This window comes from Solea solea, chromosome 8 (assembly GCF_958295425.1).
Source record: "Solea solea chromosome 8, fSolSol10.1, whole genome shotgun sequence".
In the NCBI taxonomy this organism is placed as follows: Eukaryota; Metazoa; Chordata; class Actinopteri; order Pleuronectiformes; family Soleidae; genus Solea; species Solea solea.
This window is the reverse complement of record NC_081141.1, coordinates 11,044,525-11,057,407: the sequence shown is the minus strand read 5'-3', so window position 1 is coordinate 11,057,407 and position 12,883 is coordinate 11,044,525. Positions and strand designations below refer to the sequence as shown.

General features: G+C 38.5%; 1 protein-coding gene across 21 annotated transcripts in view; it reads left to right on the top strand.

Annotated features, from left to right (window-relative positions):
• kcnt1b (potassium sodium-activated channel subfamily T member 1b) overlaps positions 1-12,883 on the top strand; it is an 81,229-nt gene that overhangs the window by 61,743 nt on the left and 6,603 nt on the right. For 9 of the 21 annotated variants that reach the window (XM_058636446.1, XM_058636444.1, XM_058636442.1 and 6 more), the window contains 13 exons: positions 308-413; positions 1,185-1,357; positions 3,379-3,450; positions 4,743-4,877; positions 5,070-5,181; positions 6,445-6,546; positions 6,732-6,815; positions 6,912-7,040; positions 7,532-7,552; positions 7,719-8,016; positions 9,766-9,828; positions 10,080-10,130; positions 12,215-12,226. In XM_058636446.1, the coding sequence (XP_058492429.1) occupies positions 308-413; positions 1,185-1,357; positions 3,379-3,450; positions 4,743-4,877; positions 5,070-5,181; positions 6,445-6,546; positions 6,732-6,815; positions 6,912-7,040; positions 7,532-7,552; positions 7,719-8,016; positions 9,766-9,828; positions 10,080-10,130; positions 12,215-12,226 (1,358 nt within the window). The other 12 variants (XM_058636462.1, XM_058636457.1, XM_058636456.1 and 9 more) reach the window with 7 other exon arrangements.

The window sequence follows — 12,883 nt, the reverse complement described above, 5'->3', positions numbered from 1 at the left end:
ACTCCCTTCTGCATAACCAGCAGTCACATGACAGTAGTTCCGTGAAGTTATGGTTTGAACTGCATGTAAGCCATGTTTACAAGCTCTGTAGTGTTGTATAATAAATGTATAGCATGTGGAGCTCATAACTTCTTTCGTATTTCTACAACTTGTGCTCACTTCTTCTAATTTGTAGATTATTTGTGAGTAAAAAACGTAACAGAAGCAAACTGTGTGAAGTTGTTCATATTACTGCTTCATTTTAAAGTAGTTTAAAGATGGATTTGTACCTCTTCTCAGAGCGCTCTCTTGTTTTCCGTTCCACCAGTTTTGTGAAGGGTTACCCCCCGAACTCGCCCTACATCGGCAGCTCACCAACTCTGTGCCACCTGCTCCCACAGAAAGCTTCATTCTGCTGCCTTCGCCTCGACAAGGTAAATTCCCCTGCAGCAACAGACGGAAACAACACAAAGTTAAACCACTGTGACTACTGCTTTATTTCACTGCTAAATTCTTTATTTTTATTTAATTTTATTTTACCATAAAAAATGGAAATTAACTCTAAATTAAGAAGACATTTCAAAGAATAGAGAATGCTTTTGCTACATTATTAAGAGATAAGTGTCCGTCTGAGTTTCGTCCAAAGACAAATAAATATTCTGATTAGTTAGTAAATATATTGAATGAAGTCAAGGTATTTTATTAATATTTTTACATTATTATTACATTACTTTCACAAATTAGGTAAAAGTAGATATATGTTGCATTAATCACAGCTAGAACATGTGGGTTTTTTTCTGCTAATGAACTGTGCTGATGAATGTACTTTTGAATCAATAGATCAATGTCTGTCTGTCCATCCGGGAGGCAATTTATTCTCCTCATTACGTCTAAGATGAACCAAAGTATGAACCAAAGTATACATAAAGTAACATACACTTAATACCTTTGATTGAAGCCTTTAGAGTCTTCTTATATTATCTGTGACTGGAGAGACATGGATGCAAAATGCAACTTAACTTATTAGTGGAGGTGTCCAACCACAAAGCAGTAATTACTTATTCATTAGGTCTATTTTATCATGCGCTTTCACATGTTAGTACTTCAGTCTTGATGATTTTACTCTGTATGCTTCTTGTCCTGGGTAACAAATCTTGTTCCTGAATGACGGTAATAAATCTGAATCTGACTCTTTCTCCATCCAGGGCTGCACACATAACAGCTTTGAGGACGCCAAGGCATACGGCTTCAAGAATAAGCTGATTATAGTGTCTGCAGAGACGGCAGGAAATGGCCTCTACAACTTCATTGTTCCGCTGCGCGCTTACTATCGGTCCAGGAAGGAGCTCAACCCCATAGTGCTGCTGCTGGATTACCCGTAAGGCTGTTCAGTTTCTCTGTGCTTCCAACCCAGTATTTATACAGTATGTTCACTTCAGGACACCTGAAAGTGAACATACTGCTTTTTTTTTTACCCAGCCCTTAATTTGATTTAGGAAAGTCATCATGAATATGTCAGACTGAGTTTCTCCTCTTCACATATTATATATTATCCTTAAAAACTCTGAAGTCCAGTCCTCATTTTTAAGTGTGTTTGTACTGGAGCCACAGTTGCTATAACTGCTTTGCAAACTCTGTAATGATATAAAAACCCTCAGTGAACTTCATTACCTGTTCATCCATGAGCAGCTGCCACTGCTATTGTACCACTGCCTTTGGTTTGCCAGCTATCTGAGATGTCTTTGTGCTGAAAAGCTCTTATTTAAAATTCCTAAAGATGAATAAATGAGGAAGAAGAACAGAAAGAGGAGCAGACACCTGCTGTGAGGCTGCAGGAACCGTTATTAGAGGAAGACCGAGAGCAGGACTGCAGCTAAAGCCAGCACCGATGTCATTAAACTCAACCAATTTGAACCAAAATGGTGAAAATGTCACTAAAAAAAAGTTCTTACTGGAGAGTTTACGTTAATATTCTGTACAAACACTAATGAACGTTGTTGTTCAGCTGCTTTGGTCTCCTCTAAGGTGGAAGTGTGTGTCTCACACCCCCAGCATCTCAGAGCAGAGGAAGTTTGACATAGGGGTTCTAAGGGGTTGGAAAACTTTTACAAATCTGAGGTGAAACAATCAAAAAATCTATTCATTCATTCAGCTTCTACCACTTTATCCTCCACATGAGGGTCACGGGGGGGCTATTCCGATAAGGTCCAACTAATGTATCTTACTGTAGATCACATAAATGCTTCACAAAGCACATGTCATGTGATCAGAATATGAGTGAGACACACTGTAGTGACCATGTTAGCTGTGTGGGCTGATTTAATATAAAAGAAGAAAGAAGCAAAACAGACTAGTCTAGACTAGACTGCATCGTACTGATATAGGTATCGATAAAGCTGGGATATCGTTTCATCACCCAGCCCTCCGTGTAATACCTACGTCACCGCTGCTTGCAGTAATATACACATGACACATTAAACATAAGATGTAAATGTGCTACATGCTTACTAAGTGCGTTGGCTTATAACAACTAATGATTATCTAACCGTCATCTGCGACATGAATGTGTGTGTGCTCTGCTATTTAACAGAGCCACAATTAGTGCGATGGCAGGTCGCAGCCGTTACTGAAGGCGGTTACATCATGATTGCCAGTTGTAACTTTTTATTACCATTAGTTAGACTACTTTTATGTCAATCACCAGAAAATACTCAATAAAGGATGCTTCAATACCTCAAGTTTCAATTATAGTACTGTAAAATATACTGATGTGACTGTGACTTAAAAGCTTGGCAACAAAACTTGTCAGGGGTGAAAATGTATTTTACTGAGCAGATAATGTTTGACAAGTTAAAGCAGAAAACTTTACATTCTTAGGGGAGCTTGAATTCACACTGCAGGGAAACAGCACTGCAGTAATGGTGGCATGCCTACCTCTAGTACTTAAATATAATCCTACATTATTAATAACAAGAAGAAAGTGTGTGTTGTTTGTGTCACTGTGTGTGGGCTTAAAAAAAAACTGAATAAAAGCTGCAGTGGTAAAACAACAAAATTACTTCCACTAGAAAATTGGAGCTATAACTTGGCTTTTGAGATAATGTGGAGGAAAAAAAGACATTGTTTTTTTAATTATTCATAAACAAAGATTCTGTCCATGTAAAATAATGTATTTGCTTGTTTGAGATGCTGTTCATTTGCGTGGTTATGTATTCTTGTTGTTGTTCGAAGTCAGTGTGGCTTTCATTAACTCCAGCCTCCTCAGTGCAGTCGCAGTCTCTGCAGAGAGCCACGAGAGCTTTCTGGAAATTACAGCAATGATGTCATAAAGTTCTACTGTGGTTTCTAGGAGATAATTATTCTGAGATGCTCCTTCATTGTGTTTCCTGTTTCCCACAGGCCAGACAACCACTTCTTAGAGGCCATTTGCTGCTTTCCAATGGTTTACTTCATGGCTGGCACAATCGATAAGTATGTGTTTGCACAGATCATCTGCAATTGAATTTGAAATAAATGATTCATTCATCATTAAGATTTAAAAAAAAAAGTATAAATGATGCTGCTGTCGGTGAAATATGACGTAAAATCATAGACATATATAAAAAGTGGATGTAGCCATCCAGTTTGCTTTAGGAAGCAAATATGGAATTAAAAATATATGACGTCGACTCCACAGGTCACAAAAAGTTTGAATGGGAAGTCTATTTCTTCCTTGACTTGGTCTCAATTGCAAGTTTAATTTCTTCCTCAATAGAACATGATGTCTGTTTTGTAAATTATGTTCACATTTAGAAGAAAAGAGACGATAAAGTATGACACATAATATGCGTGATCACCAGTGTGATTGACAGCTGTTATTGTCCAATAGGAGCCTGGTTACAGGTCAACACTTGTAAACTTCCGTTTGCAAAAGCAACCAAACCAAATTGCGATTCTGGATGCTTCAGTACAGGAGATCAGATTCTTATGGGTGGCGTTATGACCGCTTAGCACCTGGTTAAAATATGTGTGAAGTTCCTTTATATTCTGACAATTATTATCACTCTAGATACTTCTAGATCAGTCATCTCTGAGAGCAATTACATGCAATAGTGTAATCGTTTACATAATAATAGGTAGGTAATATTATGGTGATACCATCATATTTGCAAAGTAATATCCAGTAATGGGTTTTAATGAAAATAAATATAAGCTATCATCAATGAAATACCTCAATACATCATTTTTGATTGATATTGCTATAGAATTAAGACAGAATTACCATGAAATTACATGATTACAAATTCATTTCCATATTGTTACTTTTCAGTTGGCAATTTTTAGATTTTGTCCAGACTATGACTTTGTTTTATTTGTATCTGCATACATGGAAAAAATGTGTCTCACAGTTAGTAGTGCTGTGTCGTGTAATCATGTGTGCTTTTTAAATGTAACTTAAAGTTTCCATTATTAGAACATAGTCTTTCTATCAAGTACGAGGTCATATGTGTATATTAGGATGAAAATAGTGTTTTGAGTTACTCAGCTACATGGCAGTTACACCTGACAGGTGATTTATTGAGATTTAGTCTCAATATAAGACCTATACATTTCTTCAGGTTGGATTTATATGGAAATGTAGGACATTGCAAACATAGTATAAGAATATAATGGAGTGTGTAATAATTTTCTTTTTTTTACTTTAAACTAAACAGATTGATGTAATATTGTGTTTCCTGATTTTTCATGAAGTTATTAACCCTTGTGTTTTCTGAATGGCCCAGTCTGGATAATCTGCTGCAGTGTGGTATAATCTATGCTGACAATTTGGTGGTTGTGGACAAAGAGAGCACCATGAGTGCTAAGGAGGACTACATGGCAGATGCCAAGACCATTGTCAATGTCCAGACTATGTTCAGGTAACAGAGGGAGGACCTCACTCTTCTGTAAACAAACACCTTATAAACACACAAGTCAAAGCTCTAGAGCAACTCATTTATTTAACAGCTAAAATTAAAAGCATTAATCACTGCCACACCAGGTCTACCTCTCATCACAAAGCATTTCATCTGTCCTCTAACTCCAATCTCTTTTTCCTCCACCGCTCTCAGGTTGTTCCCCAGCCTCAGCATCATCACTGAGCTCACACACCCGTCCAACATGAGGTTCATGCAGTTCAGGGCCAAGGACTGTTACTCACTCGCTCTCTCCAAACTGGAGAAGGTTAGTGCTTCTACAGTAAGGAACCATGACGAGACAGTCACATTTTCATTTATCTTCAAAGACGATCATCTAATCCAGCGTAATGCTTAAAATCAGTAAAGTTGCAGCCTTCAAATAATCAAGAATATCATTTTCATCAATTTCAACCATATTTTCCACAGTTGTGCAGTCACTTTTGTACAGCTGCTGTCTTTGTTACACCAAACAGTTATTATTTATATGTTGCAGGCAGACATGTCCGTAGAGTTTAAATGCAATCCCTGGCAAGAAAAATTATGAGAAATAAATAAATAAGGGAAAGGGAAAAAGTTTAAGCTGAAGGTGTTTATCTGTTCTGATATCATATAACTTGTTATCTTGCTAAAGTTAAATGTTCTATTACAGGATTCCATCTATTGTAAAAATGTCTGTGAAGTTTTGCTGTTATTTTCTTAATCAAATACTATTTATTCTTTCATGCAGTTGTTGTATAGAAGAAGAGACAAATTAAAGTCAATACTTAATCAACAGAGGAAGGAATGTGGACGATATACTTCTTTTTGTTTTCAAAAGGAGTCATATCTAACTCTAAATCAATATTTAAAACCTCTGAATCCCTCATCAGTACTATTTCAAATTATGACAGTCCCCAAATACATGTGTATGGACTCAAATTTTGAAATGGTTATTTCAAATGCTGAAATGTAAAAGTTGTATTTTGATGTTTTATTTTTTCTATGCCAATTTTATGCCAAAAAGTAGACGTTGGAAACATTTAATTACTGTAAGTTCTCACATTATAAAAGTTAATATTTTGATGGTATCTTGTCTGGTGATGTTGAGTCATGTTTTAACACTTAATTGCTTTGGGGACATAGTAGTTATTTTTTTTATTTTTGTCCCATTCCTGTAAAAACCATATCTTAAGAAAGCCTTGAGGACAGTTCTTCAGGTTGGGTACAAATGTTGACTTGTACTTTAGGATAAAATGATTGGATATTGCTGCTCAAAGGTCAAGGTCGCTGTGATCTCATGAAACACATTTTTCCTTTTGAAAACATGGTGTTCACCCCAACCTTTTACCAAAGTGTGTGAGTTTTCCAAGTTTCCCCATTCTTCATTTTTGTTTTTCTATACTTTTTCTCTTGCCAACAATTATATCTTTGGCTTTCACAGCCTATAGAAAAATTTCCCTTTTGTTTCCATATTTTCACATCTTTTTAAACAGTGTAGCAAAGAGTAATAGTTTGCTAAACAAAAAAAAATCAAAAATCTGTTTTCCAGATAGAGCGTGATAAGGGCTCGAACCTGGCCTTCATGTTCCGGCTGCCGTTTGCTGCGGGCAGGGTTTTCAGCATCAGCATGTTGGACACACTGCTTTACCAGGTGGGATATAAGATAACACACATCTGGGGCTGAAATGTGGTTTACTATGGTGTACTACGATTATTTAGTATACAGTAGAGCTGGAAGGTTTGGGCACACATACAAAGGGGAATTATCATCACTGCTTTAAACTGTTAAAAGATAAGATCATTTCTTCATCACGGTCTCTGTCTGTCTGTTTTCAGTCATTTGTGAAGGACTACATGATCGCTATTGTAAGGCTTCTTCTGGGTCTGGACACCACGCCAGGCTCTGGGTACTTGTGTGTTGTAAGTTTCTAATCTCCCACAAAGTTTAAGTACACGTGTGTGTGTGTGTGTGTGTGTGTGTGTATCAAGCGGCCTGTCTCACATTCTCTCCTGCAGATGAAGATCACAGAGGAGGATCTGTGGATCAGGACGTACGGCAGACTCTTCCAGAAACTTTGTTCCTCCAGCGCTGAGATCCCCATTGGGATTTACCGCACTGAGTCGCACATGTTCTCGTCCTCGGAGGCAAGTTCAGGAACAGAATGCCAGAATCCTGGCTTTGGCTTTAGCTTCAGCTGTGGCTCCTGGTTTGGCTTTTTTATATTATATTCTTTTATTTTCTTCTCCTTTCACACTTTATTCCTTTAACCACCTCTCTGTGAAGTATGCCGTTTCCTTATTTGTTCTGACTAAATGTCCTGCATGCTTTCCTTTTAGTTTTTTTTTGACTATTAAATGACGGCAGGAAACTGCTTTGATACCACAGATGTCGGTGCTTAGCTCGTGTGAATACTGAAATAGAAAACAATATTCTCTAAACAATATTTTTGGTAGGTTTATAAGATGTAAAAATGTACTTATAATTGCTAGTGTCCATTTTCCAACTTCACTCTATTATATTTACTTTTCTCATTGGCTTTTTCATTTAAAGTTTTTAATAATTTAGTTTGCTTTGAATGCTGCTATTTTTCAATGCATCTCTTTTTGTTTGGATGTTTGTCCTTTTCTTTTTTCAGTGCAAAGACGGTTATGTTCAGGTAAGGGACAAATGTGCTTGGCCTTTGTTTTTGTCTCTTTTTTTGAGAGCTGGCATTTTACCAAGTTGATAACCATCACTATATGATAACACAGGAATAATCCAGATGTGTATTTCTTACACAACACATGCTATTGTCCGTTAACACTGTCACTGTGCTCTCCCAGTCTCAGGTGTCTATTAATGTGGAGCATGGTGAGGACCATAGAGAACGTGGAGACAACTGGAAGGAGAAGATGGGGCACAAAAACTCGACTGCGAGCGACCAATCGGATCACCCGCTGCTGAGGAAGAAGAGCATGCAGTGGGCGCGGCGTCTGAGCAGGAAGAGCACCAAACCGCCGAGTCGAGCCGAGCGCATCTCGCAGCAGAGGCTCAACCTGTACCGGCGCTCCGAGCGTCAGGAGCTGTCCGAGCTCGTCAAGAATCGCATGAAGCACCTGGGTCTGCCCACGGTCGGATACGGTGAGTAGAGCAGCCGATGCCGTGGAGTTACGACCAGTAGATGACTGTATGTTTGTTAAATGATAGTTAATGCTTCATTCAGGGCAGTTGTTCACAGTGTAGCACTTACTAAATCAAAATAAATGATCATAATATTCCTGAAAAATGATACATAATAATGCAAATCATGGTGTTTGCTGCAGATTGGAGTCTAAACTATTTCTTTAAGCCTATAAAAGCTTTAATGGAAGAAATAATATTATTGGCTGCTATAAAAGTTAGTGGGTGAAGTTGAAATGATGGGAAAAATGTGTTTACTTTGCTACAAAAAAAACGTACTTATTGAATATGCATTTTTGGTATCATTTAATTTGTAATATTAGGTTGTAATGTACCTCAGATTTCACACGTCCAGGGCTTTTCATTACCTTAAAGAATCCCACTTGTATATATATCATTTGAACAGTGTTTCCCAGTTATTATATAGATTTCATAATGAACCAAAAAGAAGACGCCCCCCATAAGAACAGAAAAGATCTTGGGCTTTGTTGATGCATTGCAGAGTTGTGTGCACAGTTACATCTGATTTGTGTGTTCAAAACCTGGAATGGTATGTAATTCAGTTCTCTTTCTCATGCGAGACCGTGCGGTCTGTGTACTCGTCTCTTGGACTGTGTTGTACACAAAAGCAAACCACATACATAGCGTAGACATCTGTGTGCACCCCTGTTACTGTGGATTGTATTAATTCTGTGGGAAACAGATTCTAAACTTAACTTTAACCATGAATTAGTGGTGCGTGCAGCTTTGTGTAGATGCACTTCAGCTGCTATAACTTTGCATTCATCAATGTAAAAAAGGGTTGAAACTAGTCATTGTGCAGCATTTGCGTCTCTGCCTTCTTTAAACGTGAAACAAAAAGCAGGGAGCCAATTTTAGCTGATTCTTTATATAGCTCCACCCACTGACTCTGTTCTCAGCCAATTAGATTGTTTCTGCCATGCAGTGCAGTGCAGTGCATTAAGAGGCTCTATTCAAAACTCCAATCTCTGTTCCAGCCATTTTGTCTCATCTCATGGTCTGTGAAGACATGTTGCTGTGAGTGGACAGACACAGTAACATCACACCTCCTCATCAGAACCTCCTTTTCTCACATCACCTCCTCACACTTCCTCTCAGACTTCCTCTCCCATGTACCAGAATCTCATTCCCACACCACACCACGCATTCATGACCATCACATCTGGATGCTTGAAGATGCAGGAGCAGTAAATCTTTTCTCAATTGCATTTGATCACAGACTGCAATTGCCTGCATTTGTAGCTGCTCACCTCTCTACTTTTGTTCTTTGCTCCTCCCAGCTTCATGCTTTCATTTATTCTTTTGGGGTTTTTTTTTAAATAAAGGGCAGAATCATGTTCCAGGTGTGTTGCACTTGCCAAATATCATGTAACATGTTGATTAAATACGTTTCAGGAAGAACCCCAAACGCTCAAGACCTTCTTGAGAACGATGAAAGTCAGTGAGGAATAATGCAACGTGTGACGGATGAATAATTTGGAAGTGATTCTGTGCGCACTCTCTAACGCATGGCTTTCTTTGCATCACCTTTACTAAAAGAGTTCTTTTTGAAACTGCAAACACATTCGCTGCCTGCCTGATTCTTCTTCTTTTTTCTTGTTTTCCCCTTCCCTCCTCTCCTCCTTTCCTCCTCCTCCTCCTCCTCCTCCTCTCTCTGATTCTTCTATCTTCCCTCCTTTTGGCTTGTAGAGGATGTTTCTAATCTCACTGCGAGTGATGTCATGAATCGAGTAAATCTAGGATATTTGCAAGGTAATTGACGTGCTGTTTCTTTTTCCCTCCTTCATCTAATCTGTAGCACATGTGGTCCATCTTGTCTGGAGAAAGACATTTTGTCCTCTCATCAGCATCCATGCACAAATAGTGCACCTAATTGACGTCACTATAATACACTCATTTGTGGATGTTTGTTGTCTCACATTTGTGTCTGTTATGGAAACTATACATTTGTAAAAGAACACCGTTAAACGTCATTAAAGGTAACAGTGAATGCCATTGCTTAGAGTTGCAGGACATTTCAGAGCATCCATATACAGAGGGGACCAGGCCGTCAGGTTAGCTTGATGATGACAGTATTGCAATTTTAATTGCATGAGTGTGTGTGTGTGTGAGTGTGTGTACAGTAGCTATGTGTGCCTGTGTGCGTGCGTGTGTCTCTCCTGCTATAATCCACGGTAGACCGGCAGCCAATCTACCTCTCTCCACTGTCTCTCTCTTTCTATCTGGTCTTTTCTGCATTGTGTTCCCGTGAGGTGACGTCACAAACAGCTGGAGTATCAGCAGGGCATAAGAGTATGGCTTTAAAGAGTGGAGCGGAACGTGTCATGTCTGTGGATGGAAGGTTAGACGTAGAAAATGAGTTCCTGACGAACGACGGACTCATTTTGTTACCGAACAACAATTTTGCCAGTAGTCGTGACTCGCGACTGATACTGATGTTTACTTTTTGTTTGTTTGCGACACACTATCTTTGAATAATCACAAATGCAATCAATCCCTTTAATACAACCCTCGATCACAAACAATAACAGTCGTTTTGCCTCTTATTCAATTACTTTTTCAGTTTGATGTTTACGGCAAATGACAATCAACAACGGTGCGTCACTGATGTAGAAAATGAAAAACTGAGAGGAGGCTGAAGGGAGAAGCATTGTTTTCTTCAATTCTGCCTTCACTGTTGTTTCCACATAGAGCACTTCAGAAATGGAAACATAAATGCTTTGCAAGTACCAGTTTTTCAGCATTATGAAACAAATTAATAACACACAGCTGTAATCATAAGTGCTTCCTGAGGCTGTGAATCCGACTCCCACAACATTGAGAGAGAAATGTGGATCATTCCTCCCACACAGCTGCTTCAGCTCAGCCATATCTTTGTCTGTCTGGTGTGAGCATCACTTTTGGGTTAAAGGGTTAAACCAGTGGTGCTCGTATCTCGTCTGTTATTTTTATGCTGGGACTCCACGAGAGCTTTGCATGAGTCACAGATTTTTCTTAAAAAAAGGGTCTGTATTTTTCCTAGGCTGTTCCTTTAGCTGAGGCTGCATCTGAAACCATAACTCTGGTCTGAATCTGCAGCGGGTGAAGCTTCAGTTTAGGTGACAGCTGTGATAAATGTTAGCGTCACAACCATAATATTATAACAACTCTTGGTCGTTTTGTCTTTTAAAATGTCACTAAATGGTGAACACAGAAACAGTTGCTGCCCCAATTACTGTTACCTTCTCTGTATGTTGACTTAATATTCTTATGCAGTGACGTCACATTGGATGAGTGTAGAAAAAGGCCCATAATAAATTAACAAAAATCTCCTCCCTTTTTATTTACCTACTGTACATATGTAGTATATACAGTATCATACATACACACATATTGAGTGCATAATATAAAAGCAGGACGCACAACAACAAAAAAATTGTACCCAAAACTAAAATCATAATTATGATTACTGATCCTTCCTAACTGGCCTTTAAGATAGGAAAACGCTGGCTGCCATAAAACATGTAGACTAGATTAGGTGTGGTTCATTTTACCAATGGAGAATAACACATTTCTGTGTTAGTGATACATTTTTAATGTATTTTTATTTTTACATCCAAAAGGAATGACTTAAATCAAAACGTATCTTGTGATATATGTTTGTGGGGAAAAAGTGAACTTGTGTCGTTTGGCGGGTTTATTTTTCAATTCAATTTTTATTCGCTCATCATAAATCCTGCAAGAAGCACCTCCCTCCACTTCCACTCTCACACTCCCGATGCGTTCTGCTTCACTCTGGGTTTGGTTTGAGTTCTTCTGCGTTTGGTCCAGTCTGACGGATGCTGGAGCATGTCCTCTGTGTCTGTGGGTTGCTGTTGTTGTTGGGGTGTGTGGGGGGGGGGGGGGCTACGTTTCGTCCGCTGGCATGGCAGCCTGCCGCCTTCACAGCCTGTTGGTCCAGTGTGGAATGTGCAGGGCGATGAAGGAATGCGATGGATATCAGTCACGGTGCGTGGCCTCGGACGCTGTCTGCATGTTGGCCCCGTCCCGAAGTTACGCATGGAGTCCTTCAGCAGCATGGGCCTCCCCTCCTTCCACAAAGTCCCTTTCAGTAACAGTTAGCCCTTCTCTCTCTTGCACCCCGCCTGGCTTTATTAAGGGCCACTCCAAGGTGGGTTGTCATGGAGACACTCCCGTTCTCCTTCCCCTCCTCTGTCCATCACACAACACAAGTAGGAGCTGCTGCAAGAGAGCACTCAACAAACACACACACACACACACACACCCTACTCACTCACACTCAATAAAACTGAGTTTCCGCCTAACAATTAGATTTTTATTTAAAAAAATAATATTAATACCTATATTTCTCAAGTTAAAAAGAATATTAGTCTAAAATATACTGTATATATAAGAATTAAATTATAGATCATTTTCTAATAAAAAATGGTAACGTATTACCATATTAAAACAAATATTTAATAAGTCATGACTATATACTGTTTACATATCATTACATATCACACTTAAGATAAGTAATGCAAAGTCAATACAATCAAATTTAAAGTTGAAATTACCATAGTAAAGAGGAAAGTCAAAATTGTGAGAGGAAAGGTCAAAATCATGATATAAAATAATGTCAAATAAAAAAGTTGAAATCTAATATAGTCAAAAATTGAGATGAAAATCATAATAAGGAGCTAAAAAGTCATGAGATAGTCATAGTTAGGACAAAATAATGAAATGTCATATCAAAGAGAGAAAGCATGAAGCATTCATTGATAGTAAACAGCTATAAAAGAGCTTTTCCACATCTATTATTCAGATT